The 23,147-nt window shown below is 38.1% G+C and overlaps 1 protein-coding gene across 1 annotated transcript in view; it reads right to left on the reverse strand.

Annotated features, from left to right (window-relative positions):
- Nucleotides 1–23,147, reverse strand: part of prex2 (phosphatidylinositol-3,4,5-trisphosphate-dependent Rac exchange factor 2) — a 145,956-nt gene that overhangs the window by 24,024 nt on the left and 98,785 nt on the right. Inside the window, exons 29-35 of the mRNA XM_084398619.1 lie at nt 22,561–22,651; nt 19,964–20,092; nt 18,376–18,417; nt 17,013–17,218; nt 9,893–9,995; nt 8,444–8,587; nt 8,166–8,280 (exon numbers count right to left, since the gene is read on the reverse strand). Of these exons, the coding sequence (XP_084254745.1) occupies nt 8,166–8,280; nt 8,444–8,587; nt 9,893–9,995; nt 17,013–17,218; nt 18,376–18,417; nt 19,964–20,092; nt 22,561–22,651 (830 nt within the window). The remainder of the gene's footprint in view (nt 1–8,165; nt 8,281–8,443; nt 8,588–9,892; nt 9,996–17,012; nt 17,219–18,375; nt 18,418–19,963; nt 20,093–22,560; nt 22,652–23,147) is intronic.

The following is a 23,147-nucleotide window of genomic DNA, read 5'->3' on the forward strand; positions in this document are numbered from 1 at the left end:
GATCCTGAAGACTGGAGCAACAATGTTTAAAATTCAGCTTTGCAGTCAATTCTAAATTGTAAAAATATTTTACAATATTAATGTTTTTACTGCATTATCAAATGTATGCAGCCTAGACATTAATATATATATATATATATATATATATATATATATATATATATATATATATATATATATATATATACAAGGTATATTAACACGGTAAATTAACAAAAACATGGCATTACTATCTTTTTTTAAGAAAGAAAGAAAGAAAGAAAGAAAGAAAGAAAGAAAGAAAGAAAGAAAGAAAGAAAGAAAGAAAGAAAGAAAGAAAGGATCAAATATCCTTTCAAAAATCTCAGAGTCAAGTAGTGTAAAGTTTCATCAAAGATAAGCATAACAACAAACCCCCCACGCTGTGAAAATGGATTCTGGTTCTGGTGGGCTTTACTGCGATTAAGGGTCACTACTCAAATGTAATCCATTAAACCAGAGGGCAGTGTTATCTTAGCATGTGTCCTGTTCTGTGTGTGTGGTGAACGTGGGACCCTCCTGCAGGAGTCGTAACTCAGCAGTGGTCTTTCCTTTAAGGCACACTGTGCAGTAACTGATGGCCTGTGTTTTCTCTCCATGGGCTCTTATGAGAGACTTTAATGGAAATGCTGGACAGGATCCAAGGATGGGACCAATTTCGCTGGGCCTAAAAGCAAATTGCATTCACTGCACTGTTTCATCTTAAAACCTAAAAGAAAAACACTTCTGGCCCTATTTCACAAGCATTACCCAGTGTGCTTTGGGGTCTTCAGGCATGATTAGACACTGATGAATGAATACACATGCCTCAGCGGGACCATGATAGTATGGAGTTATATTTAGATGCAAATAGAGGTATTTACTGAATCAAATTAACAATGAGTTTAATTGTTTTACTGAAATTTGTTTTCAATACCACAGTACATCAAAACACATTTACATACATTTATAAACTCCATCAAAAGGGAATTATTAGACCCACTGATAATGTGAGAATTATCAATTATTAGAGAATTATTAATGATGGAAACATTACAAAATATATATATATATATACTGTATATTGCACAGAACATTTGGGTCACACTTTAGATTAGGGTCCAATTCACACTGTTAACCCTCTGGGGACCAAAAACGCGCCCGCGCGTTTTGCTCGTTTTTTTTTTTTTAGCAATGAAAATAAACACTAAATGCTCTGTTAATTTTGATCTTTCATTTTCGTGTAATACATCAATCGATCCTGTTCAGTTTCTATTTTTTTTCTGTATACTCACAATAAAAATAAAGTGTTTTGCTTTTTGACAAATAAAGAAAAATTAAGATGATGCGATTTCTGCCTTCTCTCTGTCAGTAAACTCCCGTTTGAAACGCGTTCGAAAATGATCTATAACTCCGCGAAAATTCAGTCAAACAGGCAAACAGACCCACGGGCATAAAGCTTGAGATCGCATCTTTTAATTGAAGTCATTTATATAAAAAACAAATATTCTTAGTTTCTGTAATCTGTATACAAAGAGAGCGACTCCAGTCGAGCTCATTACGAGATGATTCACAGTAATTTGACCACTCCCCGGAGAGCGCGCGCTATTCAAATGCAAATTCTGAGAACCATTTCAGATCTGTGAAACGCCCACATCAGCTGTAAACAAAGCGCGTCGCGAGTGAGACATTATAGCCTTTATGGAGAAAAGTTTCCACAGTGCTGATGAGGAGAAATATCTCCTGATATGAGCAGCAGATCGCGCTGAGGAGTGACGTAGGCTGTTTTCTTTTCTCAAGTGTGGAATAACGTTATGGAATAACGTTAGTGTAGGCCTATAAACCGCAAAAAGATGAATCGCATTTCTATAATATGACTCGCGTTTCTGTGAGATGAATGAAGGGTACATATTTGTAAAGAGTGTTTAGCCTAAATTTGAATCGCGTGTCTGTGTGTGAAAGAATAAACTGCTTTGCCATAGCCTACTGAGATGAGTAAAAATCGACTGGAATATGTTGAAATAAAATGTATTTGTATAAACAACGTAAATTAACATTTATATGCCCTGATATTTCAATAAAACAACGTTAGTCAGGCGTTAGTCACACTATTTTTGTCAAAAATAAAGTCAGATGTTAGATGTTCCAATGTTGGCTATATTCAAACTAATGAATACATATGATAAAATGTAGGCCTATAATCTTTTTTTTCTTTCTTTTTTTTTTACAAAGAAAGAGTACACTTGAAATATTGTTGAAATTGTAATTATTGTTGTAATTGTAACATTTTTAATAAAATAGCTAAACATATTTACAAGATAGATGTAAGCGAAATCTTAAATGGTCAATATAAGTATTCTTCTAAATACATTGTCCTTGCATTGTGGCTCAGTCAGTGTCACACCTGAATGAATGGCTAATTAGGCTATGCAGAGTCATTATGCAGAGTGGGTGGGACATTGTAATCTAAGGTGTAAACTACTCCTCCCCCTCGCATATTGGCTTTCCAAGCAAAACCTGTTTTACACCATTTAAATCATTGTATTTTTTTTTTTGTGAACGATAAAGCAAGACTATTTTCACATAATTTTGAAGCCAGTACTCAAAGGTACAACATCAATTAGACAAAAGTCTTGTGGACACATATTTAATATGTGTTTTGTGGTCTTAATTCAGCCACTTTCATTTTTATTTTTTCCAATAACCACGCATAAACATTATTCTCTTAAAAATACAAACATCTACATACACGTTGCCCGCATATTTTGGTAGCCCTGTTTGTGCTATATAGAGTGATTTTACACCTTTGCCATTAACATGTTTATAAATAACTGAAAAAAGCACAAATTTCAAGGCATGTCAGAACATCTCAAGGGCTCCAAAAACACCTTGGTCCCCAGAGGGTTAACTAACTATTAACTATGACTTTTGCCTCAATAAACTCCTAATTACTGCTTACTTAATAGTTAGTAAGTTTTTAAGTTTAGGTAATGGGTATGATTAATGGATGTAGAATATGGTCATGCAGAAAAAGGCATTAATATGTGCTTTATAAGTACTAATACACAGCCAATATCCTAGTAACATGCATGCTAATAAGCAACTAGTTCATGGTGAGAATTGGACCCTAAACTAAAATGTTACCCAGATTCGTCATGCTCATGTAAAGTCTGGAGAAGAGAAGTGTGTATTTCTCTGCAACAGCAGTGTGAAGTTTACAGGGGTCTAACAGCATTATCTACCCTGACATATGTATCGTTTAAATCATGCAATTAAGTCATTTGCAGGACAGAGGCTATACAAATTTGGAAACAAGACCTTGAGTTTCAAAGGGCCTTGAAATTCATGATGATCTTCAGGTTTCAGGACTAACTGAAGTAGCCAGGTGTTCACGATGGTCTTCTCGATGAAAGAAAAGCAACGTTATCATTAAGAATGCATAGTCAATATATGCTAAAATTGTATAAAATTCAATTCAATTCGTCATATTTGTCCAAACATGCATATTTATTTTTTCTTGACACTCCTGGTCTAGCATTTACTTTTGGTTTTGGCTAATATTGTGCCCTTTACCAAAGTTTAGTTTTTATTTGGTTTCTTTGAGGCTCAGCATTGTGTCATGGTCATTATCAGGCCATCATGCCTTTCAGAAGACCGATAAATCTACAAATAGCGCTAGGCCTCAACCGCCACCATGACCCAATGCATGACCTCAACAAACCTCGACTAATTACAAACCGATTCACAAACATGATGTCATGCTGGTTCCATCAAAGCTGTCATAAAAGCACTCTAACAGACACACACACACACAAATATATTTCAGCCCATGTTTAGGTGTCTTCCCACTGGGACCAGATAACCAATTTCAGTTCTTACGGCAACTTCTAGACACGCGACTAGCCAAGCATCGTGTTTTTACCGGATGATAAGGATGGCCATTAATCCAGCTGTCTAACACACACATCCCACAATCCAGAAACCTATCACAGGGTGAGAGTGCTACAAGAACGAGCTACCCATCTGTATCAAACACACCACATCCACATGACTAGGACCGCAGAGACCACTACAAACAAGTCTCACTTCAGTAACTCAGGAAAAAACGAAGAACTTGTGGCCATGTGGAGTTTAGATCTGAAATCAGCAGTGAATGCCTTGTTTAGGAGAACAATCAAAAAGTTTATTTTTAGTCAACAAAGCTGTGGAATTAATCTAACAATCCACAAACCTTGAAATGAAAGAAGCTGGCTGGAGTCTTTTTTTGGCGGTTCATCATCAGACAAATCAGCCACCACATCTGATGCCACATCAAGGTCTCAAATGTATTACTGACTTACTGGGTGTATTAGAAGCAGTTTCTATCCCATACTTTGAAGTCTTATTTATGAAGGGAGATGAACTGGACATGAACTGGACACAAAGTTGAACAGCTTAAAAACTACCAGATGAGTCATGGATTTGATTAAATGTGCCAACTGTAGTCAAACTATTTTAATTTCCATTCCACATGAAAAGGGGTACTGTGCTGTCTCCAAAAGTGCTTACCATGAAAAGACACAACTGGAGCTGACATCAACTCGATAAAGACCACATTAGCACTGCATATTTATCTGAACTTCTTCCAGAGCTGTGCGCTGACAATGTGAGCTAATGTAGTGCTGATAGTACAAATAAAGGCAAAAATCACACATATTCACTTCTGCCAGTATAGTACTGTACATGGCACTCTCTGTTCTAGCTGTACCTTTCTTTCACACCATCCTTTTTGTCAATTCTCCTTGCTGTTAAATTTTCCACTTTTTGTTTGTACTTAAAACTAGTCAAAATAATCTGCCAATGCAGTAAGACAAAATATACTTGTATTAAAGATCCAATCTATGAAAAAAATATCTAATGCTTCTTTCCAAGTAAATTGGATTTTTATTTTTAAAGAATTGTTTTATATTTGAACTGTAAAACAAGACAATACTAATAATGTTGGGTTTTCATGTTTTATGGGGACATTACATATAATCATTTTTATACTGTACAATATACATTGCACACATACACACACACACACATATATATATAGCCTTTAGCCTTTTTATGATATTTGATATATGTTTTAATATTTCTGTATTTGATCAGATGAATCATCATCTCAGCCAAACAGCCAAAAAGTCGCTGCAATGAAAACACATTTAATGCAACAACTGAAACAGTAAAAGTAGTTCAAAAAAAAAAATCTAGACATTTCTTCCCAAACATCCATTAGACATTTTTTGAGTGATTATGCCAAAGAAACTGAACTGATTTATGGAAATGAATTGAACTTACCAACTCTAATGCCATTTGTGCTATTGAAGACACTCTTGGACATCTCTGTCCAATCATTCTCAAACTTTTGAATGGCAAAACCAGTATAGTGACATTATATTTAGGAAACTTAATAATAATCATCAATCATCAATACTTATATATACACACATTTGACTTTATAGATGTCACAGACAGAGAGACTGGACAGTAAGCCAACTGAATAAAGAAACTGGCCAAGAATTAAGTGTCTGCTCTTTGTCAGAATCCCCACTGTGACACAATGTTGTGGTTAATGATCTGGGAAGGCATACAAAAGGTTTCAGGTTCACCATTCTAGCCTTAAGCAACTAAGTAGTTTAGTGATGGATGTGATATACTTATATGAATTGAAATGGAAAGGCACATAATGCAAAATTCATTCGCATGAGACCAGACATGTGTTTGTTATTTTCTGATCAGGTTTGTTTCATGATGATTCTAATGACCTCATCAGTCAGAATAGATTGACTTAAAGGAGGAGATCGCAAGTGATGTATTTTCTCTTTTAAGACATAGACATGGACAAACAGAATACAGTTTAGCTGAAATTATAGCCCCAAATTTTTCCTGGCATGTGCTAAAGATGGTCTTTTTGTAAAGACAGATGCGGTCTTTCTGGTAAGACCACTAAGTCAATCTCCTGGCTTTACTCTGATGAGCAACATCAGTAATGTCAGAAGTAATTCACTTCACATTTAAACAGTAATATATAATATATTTCATCTGGGTTTAATGCACATGTGTCTTTGTTTCATCATGGAGCAACATATACGTACAGTATATACAGTAGCTCGTATTTCTAATAGAGGTAAATAGGAATGATAATTCTCTTTGGGTATTATAGCATATGATAAGCAATATAATGCTTCTTATTTAGTGCTCCTATGATATGTTGATTGTACTATTCAAATTAGCACTGGATAATAAACAATCTACAGACATCCCTCTATCCCTTAGACTCCAGACATTTTGGTATTCCTTTCCATTCAAATCATTACTGGTCAATTTTAAAATTGGACAGCGTGTTTAGAATTTTGAAGACTAGCATCTAGCATCTAGCACATAGTCGCCTCATTGTCATATCCATATAAGAACAGTCACATTTTGAAGAAGGCGCGGATTTGCCTTTTCCTCATTCCATGTTCGCACTTCACATTCAGTCGATACAAACCCATCAAGCTCGGCTTAAAAATGCCAATACCAAGGCTCAGAAATCAAGAGTATGGAAAAGGCTCTGAAGAATTGTGTTATTAGTGGAATATAGATAGACTTTTTCAAAATGCCAGTATGCCAGAGAGCACAGTGTAGATAATTGTCAGCATTACACCCCGAATGTTGGCAAGCCAAACCAAAACAGTGTTTGCACATAATGAGACAATATTTCTTGAGTAACCCGTCATACATTTTCCACTGGCCTCAAACCAAGCCAAAGCTGTACTTGATCTCTGGCAGGCTCGCTTCCATTCAAATCTCAAAAGTAATATGCCCCTATGGCACGCGTAACACAATGAAACTTGGCTGACCTCAGCACACTGTAACCAATTACAGGCGAGATCTACACCAGATGCTTACCTTGTGTGCTATAAAGCAAACATAATCTGCTCAGAGACCATGTTATTAGGGTCCTGCATGATGATTATTTTCCATAAACATATCAAATTCACTCATATTCTGAGTATCAGTGCTGATGTTCAGGGTTTGGAAACAACTTACATGTTTCAACAGCCATTTTAATGTCCCAAGAGACCTCTGGAAGACTTAAACATACAACTAAAGAACCAAAGAAATATGAAGCCGGTGTAAAACACTGATCTACAGATATCAGGATTCCTAGATGGGAATATTCCCATAATATACTGCAGCAATGTTCCTGGAATACCTTCCCAGAATGTTTGGGTACCCACATACCTTTGGCTGTATAGTTTATCTGAGACATCAGTTGTGGCTATGAAATAAAGTCTAGTTTTGACAGACTGATGAATTGAACTCATCTTGAGATCTGGGGGCAAATTCATCTTCATCCCAACAAAAAACCATTATACAAACAGACTGACATAATTACAGTATGGGCAAAGAGCCAGATGTCTACATCTTTAAACTTGAAGTAAAGCAGTTTCGAATGTTTATGTATTTGTCAGTTTGAAAATGTGATTTTTTTAATTTACCTTTCAAAATGTTTAAAGTCCCCCTATAGTCAATATCCCTTAAATCCCTTCAAACTCATCTTTGATCACCAAAATGAAATATGTAAAAGTTTTTTTCATGCCTTAAAATAGCTTGCATGTAACTCTACACCCTTAACTCATTTAGTATACGCAGTTCTATGAATATGCAAATTAGCCCCGCCTCCACTCACTCACACCAGCTCAAAGATTCACTCGTTGATGATCACACGTTGATATGATTGGTTACAAAGTAGTTTGTGATGTCAGAAACACCAACGATTTCAAACCGCGTTTCTGAAACTGTCTTTGGTTCACTGCAGTTTTAAAGAGAAAATACTCAACAATGGTGTCGACTTATGAATTCGCGCATGGTTTTTCTTAAAGCCAATTAAAAACACCACATAGACATATAAACAACATTAAAAGCTTAATTTTCACATTAACTTGATCACTGATTTATTTCAAATGGCACTTCCAGTCCCTCACAGGGTAGAGATTCAACCGAGCAACCATGACCACTTGTTAAAATCTCCCAGAATTCCCAACTCCACCTCATCAGGAAATACAATGACAGCTTTACACTTAGGTATGAAGGCGTAGAGAGAGAAAATTGCGAAGTTTCAGAGCTAAAGTTTGACTGACAGGTGAAGCATGACTTACCGGAGTCTCTTGTAGTACTGCTTGACCTTCTCCAGAGATCCAGCATTGATTTGGGCCTGATATTCCTCCACTGAAACATTTTCTCTGTAATAATATCCCTCCATGCTCTCCAAGGCTATGAAAGAAAAATTACATTATTCAGACATTTAGCTATGTATTAGTTACATTATTTTGTAAAAAAATAAGTTGAGGCAATAACTGGCTCCACTTTAAAAGAACACAATTCAGCACTTTTTGGCACACTTTAGGCAAACTATGTCCATTCAAACACATCGTACCCTGGGTGAACAGGACGGGGTAGATTTTGAAGCTACCACCGTGTCTTAGTCTCTGGGGTAACTGCTGGAAGTAGAATGCCTCCAGGTAAAAACAGACCTTCAAAGCTTGCCGTGTGCCCTCGACTTGGTATGATATGGGCATATCTGGAGAAAAAAACACAAAGCCAATCAGAACGATGGAGTCAGAGGATTTATGAATAAAATATTTCATGCAAACACACAGTTTCCAAGTGACTTTCTTTAATATAGAAGTTAAGAATACATACACTGCCACTATGCTAATAATTATGATTTAATCATATGAAATTACAGATTATGGACCATATTTTAACGATCTAAGCGCATGGTCTAAAGCGCACGGCGCAAGTGCACTTAGGGAGTGTCCGAATCCACTTTTGCTAGTTTAACGACGGGGAAAATGGTCTAAAAGGGTTGCCCCTGTTCTCTTAATGAGTAATGGGTGTGTTTTGGGCTTTACGTGCGTTAAACCAATCAGAGTCTCATCTCCAATTCCCTTTAAATGCCAGTTGCGCTCGCGCCATGGCGGATTCGCTATTTACATGGCGGAATTTGATAGTGGAAAGACCAAACAAGTCTCCAGAGCGCAAACGGATCTGCTCGTGCACGAGGTAAAAGCACACAAACAGACCATCTACAGGACAAGACGGATTCCACCATATCTTTATGTGCAAAATAATAATCTTTTACATTGTAATCTTTTTCTTTTTACGATTTTTGCCAGTTTGTGCCCTGTGTGTTTAATAAGCAGAGTGTACGCGCGTTGTGGACCCGCCTATATTACTAACGCGCTCTTTAAATAACAAAAAAACATTTTTTTCGTTATTTACAGAGCTATTTCTATTTCAGTCTATTTCAGTTGCCTCAAAATAGCAACGCACCAACACACCTCGTTTTCAGACCAGACCATGGGCGCACAAATGCATTTGCAATTTAAACAATTTAAACAACATGGCACAGGACGTGAAAATGATAACTGCGTTGGGCTGAAACTAGCAAAAAACAATTGCGTTGCGCTTGGCTCTGCATTGCGCCTGGTGTAAGATAGGGCCCTATATAATAACAGTTTATATTTTATATAAAATTATATTAAAATACAAAAAAATTATAAATATATAAATAAATGTTTGATATACACATATTTGGAAACCTTTGGATGCTTAAAAATGTTTATATCACATTAATATGGACACGTTGCACTAATAGTTATCAACAGAATGTGTCCAAATACTAATACTGATATTAATTTAATACAAATACCAATTGAATTGATATTTTGTCATATAATGCAAAGACATAAATACATTTTAAGTGTGGTTTAGGTGGTAATACCTTTTAGGGGCACTGGGAACATACGGTAAATATACTAGTAAATTTAGCTTAGATAATTTCCTGTTCAAAAAGGAAGTTGCTTCTTCCAAGAATACTCACTAGCAACAAGAGGCTCTCCTTCAAACTGCTGGAAGTAAAAGCTGACCTTCTCCAGGTCCATGAGAGCAACTTGTGTATCTTCTAGCATGGCCTGCTCATCGGTCTAAAGAAAAAATGAAATACAGAAAGTACAAAACCATTACTTAACTACAATGTCCTCTTGAATATGTGTGCATGTGTTTAATGAAATTTTTTTTTTTAAATGGGTGGGGGTTTGTGGCATGCTTAGGTATAGATGCAAAATACAATTATAACTTCATGTGGCAGACACACAAAGAAGAAGAAGCACATCTTTTCTTCATCCTCTGCTCTATCCGTTCTCTACTTCATCTTCTGCCTGCGTACACACAGTATGCCCATAGCTGCAGATGAAACCATCCACATACAAATCTGAACAAGTCTGGTGTGAGAATTGCAGGACCAGTCCTCACGCATCTGAAAGCGACACCTCTGTCTGATACGTGGGCTGACTCTCTCGAAGATTCCCATGTGCCAGATGCCACAATCCTTTCATCTGGGGGCCTACAAAAGCTGCCAAGCGATATCATGTCAAGAAATTACCTTCGGGTTGTTCGCTGCCGCCTGCTCTCCTTCCCCTGAGTGTGTTCGGGGGTGGAGGGGGAAGAGTGGCTGCGGAGATAAGACTAAAGTCTCAAACGCTGGGAATCTTCATTTTTAGATTAGATTAGATTAGATTCAACTTTATTGTCATTACACAAGTACAGGTACAAGGCAACGAAATGCAGTTTAGGTCTAACCAGAAGTGCAATAGCAGCAAGTGCAGGATATACAGTGGTTCATAAGTGCAGAACATGGATATGTACTGAATAAATATAGAGTTGAATACTATTATAAACAAAAATTTACAGATAGATTGTCCTATGAATATAATATACAGATAACTATTACTGTGAACAGAATTTACAGCTAGATATGTACTGAATATAATAATATACAGATGGCTATTACTATAAACAGAATGTTTACAGATAGATATGTACTGAATATAATATACAGATGGCTGTTACTATAAACATAATTTTACAGATAGATATGTACTATGAATATATATACAGATGGCTGTTACTATAAACAGAATGTGAGCATAATATACAGATGGATATTACTATAAACAGAATTTTACAAATAGATATATGTATAAGTTAGGCTAATGAGCAGTATAACAATGGATTTAAAGTAGTGCAAATAAAGTTTGGACAGAAGCTATCCGAGTGAGTGCAGTGGAAAGTAATTGCATATTACAGTTAAGGTACGATATTGCAATGTATATATAACAGTCGGTACTGTAAATAAACAGTCGGCAGTGCAAATGAGCATATTCCAGTCAAGGTAGTAGTGCAAGATGCATATGTAAACAGTTGTTACTGTAATAACAGTCAGCAGTGCAAATGAACATTATAGTATTGCAAATAACAAAATGGAGGCAGGTGTGAGGAGGGAGAGGAGAGTCAATCAGTATATAAGGGGAGTGGGATCAATGAGGGTTAGAGTTTAATAAAGAGACAGCTCTGGGGAAAAAACTGTTCTTTAGTCTGCTGGTCCTGGTCCGGAGGCACCTGAAACGCCTGCCGGAAGGCAGGAGAGAAAACAGTCTGTGGGCTGGGTGAGAGGAGTCCTTAAGGATGCTGCGAGCTCGATGCAGACAGCGTTTCCTCTGGATGTGCTCGATGGCAGGTAGTGGAGTCCCAGTGATGCGCTGGGCGGTTTTCACCACCCGCTGCAGTGCCTTGCGCTCTGCAACAGAACAGCTCCCATACCACACTGTAGCACAGTTGGTCAGGATGCTTTCTATTGCACAGCGATAGAAGTTCACCAGGATAGTGGAGGAAAGCTGATTCTTCCTCAGTGTCCTCAGGAAGAAGAGGCGCTGGTGAGCCTTCTTGACCAGGCTGGAGGTGTTGGTTGTCCAGGTCATGTCCGCCGAGATGTGGGTCCCCAGGAACTTGAAACTGGAGACACGCTCAACAGCCATTCCATTGATGTGGATGGTGTCGTGTGTGCCTCTTGACACTTTCCTGAAGTCCACGATGAGCTCCTTCGTTTTGGTGGTGTTGAGGAGCTGGTTATTTTCGGTGCACCATGTGGCCAGGTGCTTGATCTCCTCCCTATAGGCAGTCTCATCGTTGTTGCTGATGAGACCAATCACCGTAGTGTCGTCCGCAAACTTGACGATGGAATTAGATCCGTACACAGGCTTGCAGTCGGAGGTGAAGAGGGAGTAGAGGAACGGGCTTAGCACACAGCCCTGTGGTACACCAGTGTTGAGTGTGATGGATGTGGAGCAGTTGGAGCCTGATCGAACATTCTGGGGTCTGTTGGTCAAGAAGTCCAAAATCCAGTTGCACATGGAGGTGTTGAAGCCCAGGTCTCCAAGTTTGGCTATTAACTTAGTTGGGATGACAGTGTTGAATGCTGAGCTGAAGTCAACAAACAGCATGCGTGCATAAGTGTTCTTATTGTCCAGATGTGTGAGCACAGAGTGCAGTGCCATGGAGACTGCATCCTCTGTGCTCCTATTGCTACGGTAGGCAAACTGGTGTGAGTCCAATGTGGACGGTAGAGAGTCTTTTAGGTGTGCCAGGACCAGCCGCTCAAAGCACTTCATTACGATGGGTGTGAGTGCTACAGGGCGGTAGTCATTAAGGCACTTCGGGCTGGAGTGTTTTGGCACTGGCACAATGGAAGTGCATTTAAAGCATGTTGGTACAGTTGCTTGGGCAAGAGACAGGTTGAAAATGTCTGTAAAAACCCCAGCGAGCTGCTCCGCACATGCCCTGAGTACGCGTCCAGGGATGTTGTCTGGTCCAGCAGCCTTGTGCGCGCTGATCCTGCTCAGTGCATTGCAGACATCTGTGGAGGAGAGTGTGATCGGTGGGTGGTCAGCTGAGGATTTGAGCTTGGTGGCAGTTTCTCTGTTGTCTCTTTCAAAGCGAGCATAAAAGTCATTTAGCTCGTTCAGGAAGTTGACATCAGTGGCTGCGGGGGTGGAGTGAGAGGGTTTGTAGTCACTGATGGCCTGAATGCCCTGCCACATGCGCCGAGGGTCAGCGTTGGAAAAGTGTCCCTCTATCTTAAGCTTGTAGCAGTGCTTGGCCTCTTTGATGCCCCTTTTCAGATTTGCTCTGGATGTGCTATAGGCTTGTGCATCTCCTGATCTGAAGGCAGTATTGCGTGTCTTCAATAGGAGTCGCACTTCCCTGTTCATCCATGGCTTCTGATTTGGGTATGTGGTGATCTGCTTCTGGGTTGTAACACTGTCAATGGTGGTATTAATATAATCCAGTACAGAGGAGGTGTAGCAGTCAATGTCCGTGTGAGAGCCACTGGTGGCTTGAGAAGCAAACATACTCCAGTCTGTGTGTAGAAACCTTTCCTGGAGTGAGAAATCTGCCCCCGCAGGCCACACCTTGATGGTCTTCACTGATGGCTTCACGCGATTGATCAGAGGTGCATATTTGGGGGTGAGGAACAAAGAAAGGTGATCTGACTGTCCCAAGTGGGGGAGGGGTGTCGCGACGTAAGCTTCAGCCATGTTTGTGTAAACATGGTCTAAGGTTTTGTTTCCTCTGGTGTGACAGGAAACATGCTGGTGAAATTTCGGTAGCACTGACTTTAAGTTTGAATGATTAAAATCACCCGCAACAATAAACGCAGCTTCCGGGTGAACGGTCTGTTGTTTACTGATGGCTGCGTGAAGTTCTTTCATAGCAAACTTGGCATCAGCATCCGGGGGAATATAGGCTGCAGTTATAATAGTGGAAGTGAACTCCCGCGGTAGATAAAACGGTCTACATTTAACCATGAGAAACTCAAGGTTAGCTGAACAATGTCTCCCAACAATAGCAGAGTTTGTGCACCAAGCTTTGTTAATGTAAATGCACAATCCACCACCTCTGGTCTTACCGGAGCCATGTAATGTTCTATCCGCCCGGAATGTATGGCGTCCCGCTAGCTCAATAGCGTTGTCCGGTATTCCGCTGTTTAACCATGTTTCCGTGAAAATTAGAACATTACAGTTCAAAAGTCTCTTGCTGTATGTGATGTTGAGTCGAATCTCCTCCATTTTGTTCAACAGCGACCGTACATTGGCAAGGAAAATGCTGGGTAAAGAGAGCCGGTGTGGTGTTAGCTTTAGCTTAGCTCTTAGTCCTCCGCGCTTCCCCCGCCTTTGTTTACGATCTCGCCGGCGCCTGCGAGCACTTCCGCCCGGCCGGGCAGAGTGCATAGCCTCGGGTGATCTGGCGATCTCAGGAAGGAGTCGAAGGTTGTCCATAAAACTGTCGGAAATTCGCAAACCAATATCCAAAAGCTCACCTTGGGTGTACGATGTTAAGGCACAACTGTTCTGGACGAACAGACCCGAAATGAGCAAGAAAAATACTGCTAAATTACAGAATCTGGAGAGACCGCGAGCCTCGCGATGTACTCGCGCCGCCATCTTGGAATTAGAATTTTACATGTAGGTTTAGACTCTGCGGCAACTAAGTCTGACTACATGCTTGATTTAAGCGTGTCTGTCATGACAAACTGCATCTAAACCTCACACTGTATGTCTTTATATTCCTCAAATAAAACAGTTACTACCCGGCTAACAGGGGAAATTCTCAGAACAGCAAGGTTCTCTCAAAGTAATGAACAAACATTCTTCCAATGTCATTAAAAGAACATTTACTCTAAGTTATCTGGTCTTTAGTTACATTCTCAAAATGCACGTTCTTAGAACATAGCTGGGTTCTTCAAAATGTTCTGTTTGTGTCTGAGTGAAGATGACAGAAAGTCATACAGGTTTGGAATGACATGAAGGGTAAGTAAATAATCTCAGACTATTATTTTGGATGAAGTATTCCATTAAATATGAACAGTAAGCGAAATAATCATCTCTTATATCCTTCGGCTGAAAAACATTCACATTCTACCCCTGTCATAAAGTGACTCTGGGTGCAAATAAATCTTTCACATAAAGAACATCCCCAGGCGCACAAATAAAGAAATGTAATCCTTTGGCCTCAATCACAGCCAGGTGAAATCTGATCTGGAGTCGAAGCCAGAGACAGAAACACTTTACAAGGCATGATAATCCTGCATTATCCCCTGGTCTGTCGGGATGCCCGCTGATTGTGTAAATTGCCAGTGTTTGGGAGAACACTCATGGCTACAGTCATCAATTCAATAAGACAGCAAACTCCACTGAGTCACAATGCACAGACGTGGATCTGACCTTGCAGCTGGTTGCGGTAAACAAAAAGCAGATGTAATCTGCAGGGAGAAGGACAAACAAATCAAGAACGTAGCTCAGGGATGCTGTCGTTCTCTACACACAGTTTTCTGTTAAATGAAGAGTTATCTCACTCCTTAAATGCGTAAAATAATGGACTTTAGGGAAGCTGTTAAGTATCAGCTAGGCTCTGTGCAGATCCTCACAGCCATTAAAATAAATCCACAGCACAACCATAGTGCTTCAGACTTTGAAATTGAATTTTTTTTTTATATATATTTATATTTATAGCAGTTTTTTTCCTTGCAATTCAATAAATTCCTGTCACTTGATTCGAATTCAAACAAATCAAATCAAAGAAAAACCAAAAAAATCTAATTGTTTCGGCTTTTTCTTAAGGACGCCAAAGAATGGTAGCGGGCTTGTGTTTGGTTACGCACTTCATTCCACCAGGCATTGTTTGTTTTTCTTCTTATTTATTTAAATCCAGAAGAATTGATTAAAATTCAATAGATTGATTGAAATTAAGATATAAATTATCCAAAACTAAATACTACAAACAAACGTATGAAGTGGTCAAAAATCTTCCCTGACCCACTCCACATCTCCCGATATATTGAATTCAGTTCATTTCCATGCCCTTTATAACGTATAAAATTTTCTTAATTTTCAGATTAAATTCAAACAAAACATAAACAAATAATACTATGATATAGTAACAAAAATATGAAACCCAAATACATTTTCTAAAATGGCTACAAACAAAACAGAAGAAAATAAACCAAAATCTAAAACACATGAATTGAAACAGAACTTTAATTCTTAAATGCTATTAACACATTGCCATTATTGTAATTAATACATTTAATAATTTTTTTGAACATTATTAAAGGGGTGGTTGATTATGATTTCACTTTTCTAACTTTAGTTAGTGTGTAATGTTGCTGTTTGAGCATAAACAACATCTGCAAAGTTACAACGCTCAAAGTTCAAAGCAAAGGGAGATATTTTCTTTTAAAGAAATTGCTACAACAAACGGCTGGTAGGGACTACACGGCATTCCTCCCGGGTTAGCGACATCACCAACCCTAGAATTTACATAAACCCCGCCCCCTGAACATGATTTATAGATTATCAAGACAGAATATGCTAATCAATGACTAGAAGATAACTACACATCAGCTACATGAATTCATCAACTAACCATTCAGAAATGTTGTCTACATGTTGTCACTTCTTCTTGAGTCTCTCCATCTTTGTCTGACTCCAGTTTGAACATAAAAGGCTAAAAGTTTTTGACATTTCCAGTGCATGTCTGTGTGAGGTAAAAGGACACAAGCTCTTGAAGCTCCGCGCCCTGTGCCGGGAGCAGCAGCTCATTTGCATTTAAAGGAACATTTAAGTTTTTGCTCACCCTTAAAAAGTGACAATTTTAACATGCTATATAAAAATATCTGTGGGGTATTTTGAGCTAAAACTTCACATACAAACTCTGGGGACATCAGAGATTTATTTTACATCTTGTGAAAATGGCAATATACCACCCCTTTAAGTATTTATTGATTGTATGTATTTTATTATGTATTTGTTGACATCATTTTATAAACTCCTTATAATTCACATCACTCTGATGGCTTATTGCTTTAACAACTACATCTTACAGGCTATGTATCAGACACAAAACACCATAATGTTGTAACTAAGAAGGCTGTGATAAATCCAACTGGGCTGTGAGATGCTGGCCACATTGAGCAGGATTTTGACACATTCGAGTGCCATACGTGGCCTTCGGTCAAAAAATACATCCAAATCAAAGGAGGATGTCAGACTAGAAAGGCTGGTGAGGCTTATTTTTAAAGCACACTGACCGTGGCAGGTACTCACCAAGTTTGGGGAGAGCAGGGATTGGAAATGGAACAGAAGACCAGCGGAGGAGATCTGCTCCAGCCAGCGGCGACTGGCTTCCTGACTTTCACTCTCAGGGCCGAGAGCTTGGTTTAACACAGCCAACAACTGCTCTGAGAAAGAGCAAACCGCCGCCACCAGACTCTGACTGAACACCATATCCCTCCTCAGCTGAATCTCTGAGTCTGAGGAAAGAGAAAAACAGTCAAATTAGCATAATGTAGTGGTAAATCTTAGCCATTAGCTGTTTTGTATGGTCATTCCTGGGTGAATTATGCCTTTAGTGCCATCTCATTAAAAATTAATAAATCTTCTCAAATTATATATTTTTTTAGCCTTCACATTATGTTTTGTGTTCAGAGACTAAAATCAGAACCAGTCGTGGGTCGTCTAGGGCAGGTGAAGCCCCACCAAAATATTCATCATAACATAGACCTCTAAACTGAATCAATAATAAATTGTACAGCATTCTGTAACAAATATTTCTAGACTATTTTAAGTCGTAAACTGAGCAAGATATATAAAAATTTAGTGTATGACTTCGGCAGGCATGTATTATGATACGGGTGCCTGCGCCGTCCTCAGCTCTACAGCGCCCCACAATTTTTCTATGTAAATCTGTGGTGAATAATGGAACTGCAGCGCGCTCTATTTGAAAGCCATTGGGGCAGATTTCAGATTTCTTATCTTCACTACGCGTGTCTGTCAATCAACATTAGAGCGCCACCCTCAGGCTGACATCTGACAAAAGTGTGTATGCACGTGTTCAGCGATTAGAAAATAAAGCTTATAAAATGACTAGCGCTAAGACCCAGAATCCGCCCTACCTAAATTTACGCTCAGAAGCCGTTACTGATAAGAACAAAAGAGTGCTGACAAATGATCTGAAGACATATTAAACAATCTTCTCACTTCCCAATTAACCTAAAACACATTAGACAGCATAACAAAAGGCTGCTCATTTTTCCCTGCCAAATGTATTTAATTTAGCTGCATTTTCTAGTCATAACCTTGAAAAACTGTGTCTTTTTATTCAATTAAATTTCCTTAAGGGGATTGCAGATGTCTCTAAGGACTCCGCTCATGTGGATAATGTTTCTCGAAGGATGCTGGGCTGCTGTTTGCAGGTGTATGAGAACTGCTGTGTGGAGAAATTCTCAATTCAGAGTCATTTATTCAGGGTGACCTCAAAAGACTGCCTACTGTTTGGTGTGACAGATTATAGTACATAAGATATTAATAAAAGTGTGGTGGAGAGACCGTAAATGATGAATGTTCATTATGTGTCATGTAAATTATTTGAATAATATGCCCAAGTGAATTTGCTTTAATCGACACCCACCTGTGTATTGCAGTAGGACCAACAGTAGCCGAGTTTTCACCTCTGAGAGAACATAAAAAGCAATGTCAATCATTAAATAAGTTCAACTTAATAAAAACCAGGACATGATCAGTCTCCTTAGCTTCAGATTTAGCACATTTAAGTGAAGTGAAAAGAAATAATGATAAAAATAATAAAATAATAAAATAATAATAATAATAATAAAAAAAAAAAAAAGTTTTGCCCATTGATAGTAGCAATTCTGATTCTGATTATTATTAATAATAAAGCAAATATTTATTTTTCTGCTGTATATAGTGAAGTGAATAAGAAGGTTTTGCACTGAAATTCAACACAGAGAATTGGCACAACTCAACTGATAAAATAAATAAAAATAAATAAATAAAATAAAAATAATAATGAAATAAAATAAAATAATTACAAAAAAATTACCCAATGCTAGTACCATTTCAATTATTATTATTATTAATAAATGAAAGATTTAATTTCCTGCTGTTATAGTCTTAAAGGGATAGTTCGGCCAAAAATGATATTAAACCCATGATTTACTCACCCTCAAGCCGTTCGAGATGCACGTCAATCATTTTTCAGACGAACACATTTTCAGTTATTTTAGAAAATGTCTTAGATCTTTCAGTGGTTATAATGTCAAGTTATGGGGTCCACTCCTTCAAGTCCCAAAAATGTGCATGCATCCTTCACAAAAGTAATTCATCCGGCTCCAGGGGGATAAACGAAGGCCTTCTGAGGGTAATCCGTGCGGTTTTGTCATAAAAATATACATACGACCGGCAACGGTCGACGCGCGTTCACGGGAGATGAATGCCGGCGTATGACGTAGGACGTAGCGTTTGATTTAGCTATACTTCGTTCTATGTCTCGACGCTTACTACGCTACGTCCTACGTCATACGCCAGCATCCATCTTCTGTGAACGCGCCAGTTATTTTCGTTTATAAAGTTTTAAATATGTATATTTTTACGACAAAACTGCACGGATTACCCTCAGAAGGCCTTAGTTTATCCCCCTGGAGCCGGATGGATTACTTTTGTGAAGGATGCATGCACATTTTTGGGACTTGAAGGAGTGGACCCCATAACTTGACATTGTAACCACTGAAAGATCTAAGACATTTTCTAAAATAACTGAAAATGTGTTCGTCTGTAAAATGATTGACATATGCATCTCGAACGGCTTGAGGGTGAGTAAATCATGGGTTTAATATCATTTTTGGCCGAACTATCCCTTTAAGCACACCAGATTGGACTGCACACTATAATGTTTATCTGTTGTTTATTCTGCAAATTCATCACATTTAGCACTTACACACAGACACATTCAGCAGCGTAAGGTAGTTCAATTGCAGGAGATTACATTTTCAGCCATTGCTGACAACTGACCTGTGGGAGTTTATGCCAAATACTCACTCTCTCCCCTCCATAAACTCACATTTAGCAGTGTGTGCTTGAAAAATTCCCTTTCAACTTCTCTCGCGACTGCATCTAGCCCTATCAAGAGCTGCTTGAGTGGTTGTTTTTGGCCAGGATTTTACGTATGTGGTGTGTGTGTCTGTTTTGAAACCACTGACCTTCCGCAAACTTGGCGATAGTGTGTGTGAGAGCCTGAACACTGCTGGGCAGGTTCCACGGATCTTGCTTGACGTGAAGCCGCAGTTTCTTGGTGCAGTTGAGCTTGGGCTCCATGTCCTGGTGGAACTCTGTCCAAAAACAATCACAGGTTCATTGGAGTCAAACGTGCATGGTAGTACATGGCCAACACTGACAGACAACTACGGAGGAATACACATTTACGCAACACACAAGACTCTGTGGAGTGGGATCAGTAGAGTCTAGTGCTTTGAAAATATATGTTATATAGCTCCAATGACCTTAAAGTGGATGGCTCTGGCCATAAAAGGTGTCAACGCTTGTTACATGCTGATGATAAAAAGCTACGGAGCAGTGACACCCTTATGCCATTTCTCACAGACACTGTTCAAGGAAAAGGAGATAGGGTGAAATGGTCTTACATCATTCAAATAATTTCAGCGATAATATAATAATTTCCTTTAAACTGAATAAATAACAATTCAACTAAATAAAACTGAGACAATTGTCAGGGCCAGTGTAAAATCATAATAACTTTGAAATAAAACAGAATGGTACATACGGCAGTGTTTTTTTGTGCAACATTTTTTTAGCTGAATGAATGTTCAATATTATTATAGCACATAATAATATTGAACATATAACCATAAGTATAGGTAATTTAATATTAGTAATTAGTATATATGGATACAAATGTATTGCATTTAAATAATAATAATACTTATAATTAATCAAAATAAAATATAAATATGCAGATACCGCAATACTGTATTTAAACATCAAGGTTTCAAATATTTAAATATTTCTCAAATATTTCTGCATTTGCATATCTATACTGTACATATACATATATATATACATATATATATATATATATATGTATGTTTTTTTTCTATCTTTTTTTCTTTTTCTGAACCACACACAGAATAATAATTTAGGGGATTTAAAAATGGTTGTGGCCATGGTCTAGTCACTAGCCCCATAATAAACGGCTCAATTTCTAACTCAAATCCCATTTTCTCACTTGCTTGCATGTGAGAGCTTAAATAAACAAATCACATGCACAGGCACACAAGTTATAATCAACCGTTAAACTGTGAGGATTGCATAGCAATCTGTTCATCTCCTTACAACAGCAAAGCAGCAACATTTTGCGGAGGTATAAAACTAGATTCAGACCACACACACACACACACAGATAGTACCCACATTCGCTGACTCGTCACTTCGTATAAGATTTATTTCCCAGGCAAGAGTTCCCTGCTTTCAAATATCACTAAAACAATGCCTTCTCTGTTTATTAACCTACACAATGACCTTGAGCCACATCCCGTGTGAAACTGTGCCTTTGGGAATAAACTTTATTATCACATAAACCAGTGACTCAGGAGTTACTGCAGGCTGCATTAAAGTGTGTTTCTACTGACAACACACTGAGGGGTTCATACCTGGAGCTGTTTATCTACTGTTCGGCTTCAGGCTCCTTAAATTAAACATTTTAATGTTTAAAGAGATTAAATCATATGGGTGAAACTCATTTAAAAGTGAGCATCACTACACACTATTCTACTGGAGTGCACTTGAAGTGAGAATTATGTAAATAAAACGTAGTGTCAGGTATCACCTTTTTGTTTTATGTTTAATTCAAATTGCATATCTTTCCATGTGGCGTTTGTAAAATATATAAAAAGAAATATATAAAAAAAATAACAATAATTATAATAATAATAATAATAAAAAAAATAAAAAAATAAAAAAATAAAATATAAAAAAATAATAATAAAAAATAAATAAATAAAATAAAAAATAAAATAATAATAAAATAAAAATAAAAAAATAAAATAAAATAAAATAAAATAAAATAAAATAAAATAAAATAAAATAAAATAAAATAAAATAAAATAAAAAGACCCTAGGAGCAGTGTTCCTTTCAAGGATGCAAAAAACAAAATCTAGAATGAGACAGAGGAAGTGACCCAGACAACCTCCATGTCCTAGTGTCCTCAGATCGAGGAAATGTCCTACACTATCTCTAGCAGTCTGGTGTTCTTTATCTGTCCCAGATAAAATGAATTGTACAGATTTGATTAGGATGATTTGTGGTTAAGGACAAAGCTGAGGTTGGAGCAGTCAATCACTGAGACTCTACACACGGCTCGAAGGAAACTCCCAACTTTAGCCATACTTCCTTTTTGTCAACCACCCTGAAATACCCATGAAATACAGGCCCAGATTTATATCACTCCTTTTCCCCCTCTTCCTACTCTCACATAACTGACTTCACGAGGAGACGTTTCAAAGTGGCAGTTCAAGAAAAAGTTTGAAAATCCATTATCGGAGATCCCTAGAGATCTTTTTGAGAACATAATCTCATAAACATGTATAGTTTATGAGTTTTTAGCACAGTCAATGCACTCTGAGTGAAGTGCTCAAAAGTCCGACTTAAGTTATGCAAACCATAACAAAAAGTGCACTGAACCATGAAAGTCACTTTAATGAATATTGTCTGTGTTGAATAACCCTGTGCCAACAGGAATAAAACACAATTCAGTTCATTAATATTAGCATCTCTTGATACCTTGAAGTCCTCGTCCCGGAGTGAAACACTTTGTCTGTTCAAAGGCTCGTGTCACGGTTGCTCCTTTCAACAAACTGGTGATGGACTCCACCTGAAAATTAGATCAGTACATCATAGGCAATTCATTTTTTATTTGTTGACTAAGAAAATATGGACAAACTCGCCATGAGTACTTTTGGGTTTCAAAACTCAGTCCCATTGGTTATTAAACATAAAGCACCCAAGGAGCCAGTTTGCACAAACAAAAGCCCCTTGAACTCCCACCCCGTCAGCCGGAAAACATTTGTGCTGCATGTGAACTGGGAGTGTTGCTCACCCGGAAACCTGCGTGCTATAAAGCAAACAGCAGGCAAGAAGGACGCAGTGAGACGCACATTCTACATTTTACTGGTGATTGAGACATCCTCATTAAAAAGTGTGGAGAGTGAGACAGAACAGATTGATCTCTGGGGGAAAATGACTACATCCGTGGGGCATTATGTGTGGGGCTTTAGCCTGTTTTTAGGTGTCAAAGAGGTCAAAGGTGAAGCTAAGTCTTCATAAGAGCAGATGGGATAAAGCAAAATGGAAGCAAAACAACTCTGTGC

This window comes from Rutilus rutilus (genome assembly GCF_951802725.1).
Source record: "Rutilus rutilus genome assembly, chromosome: 24".
Classification (NCBI taxonomy): domain Eukaryota; kingdom Metazoa; phylum Chordata; class Actinopteri; order Cypriniformes; family Leuciscidae; genus Rutilus; species Rutilus rutilus.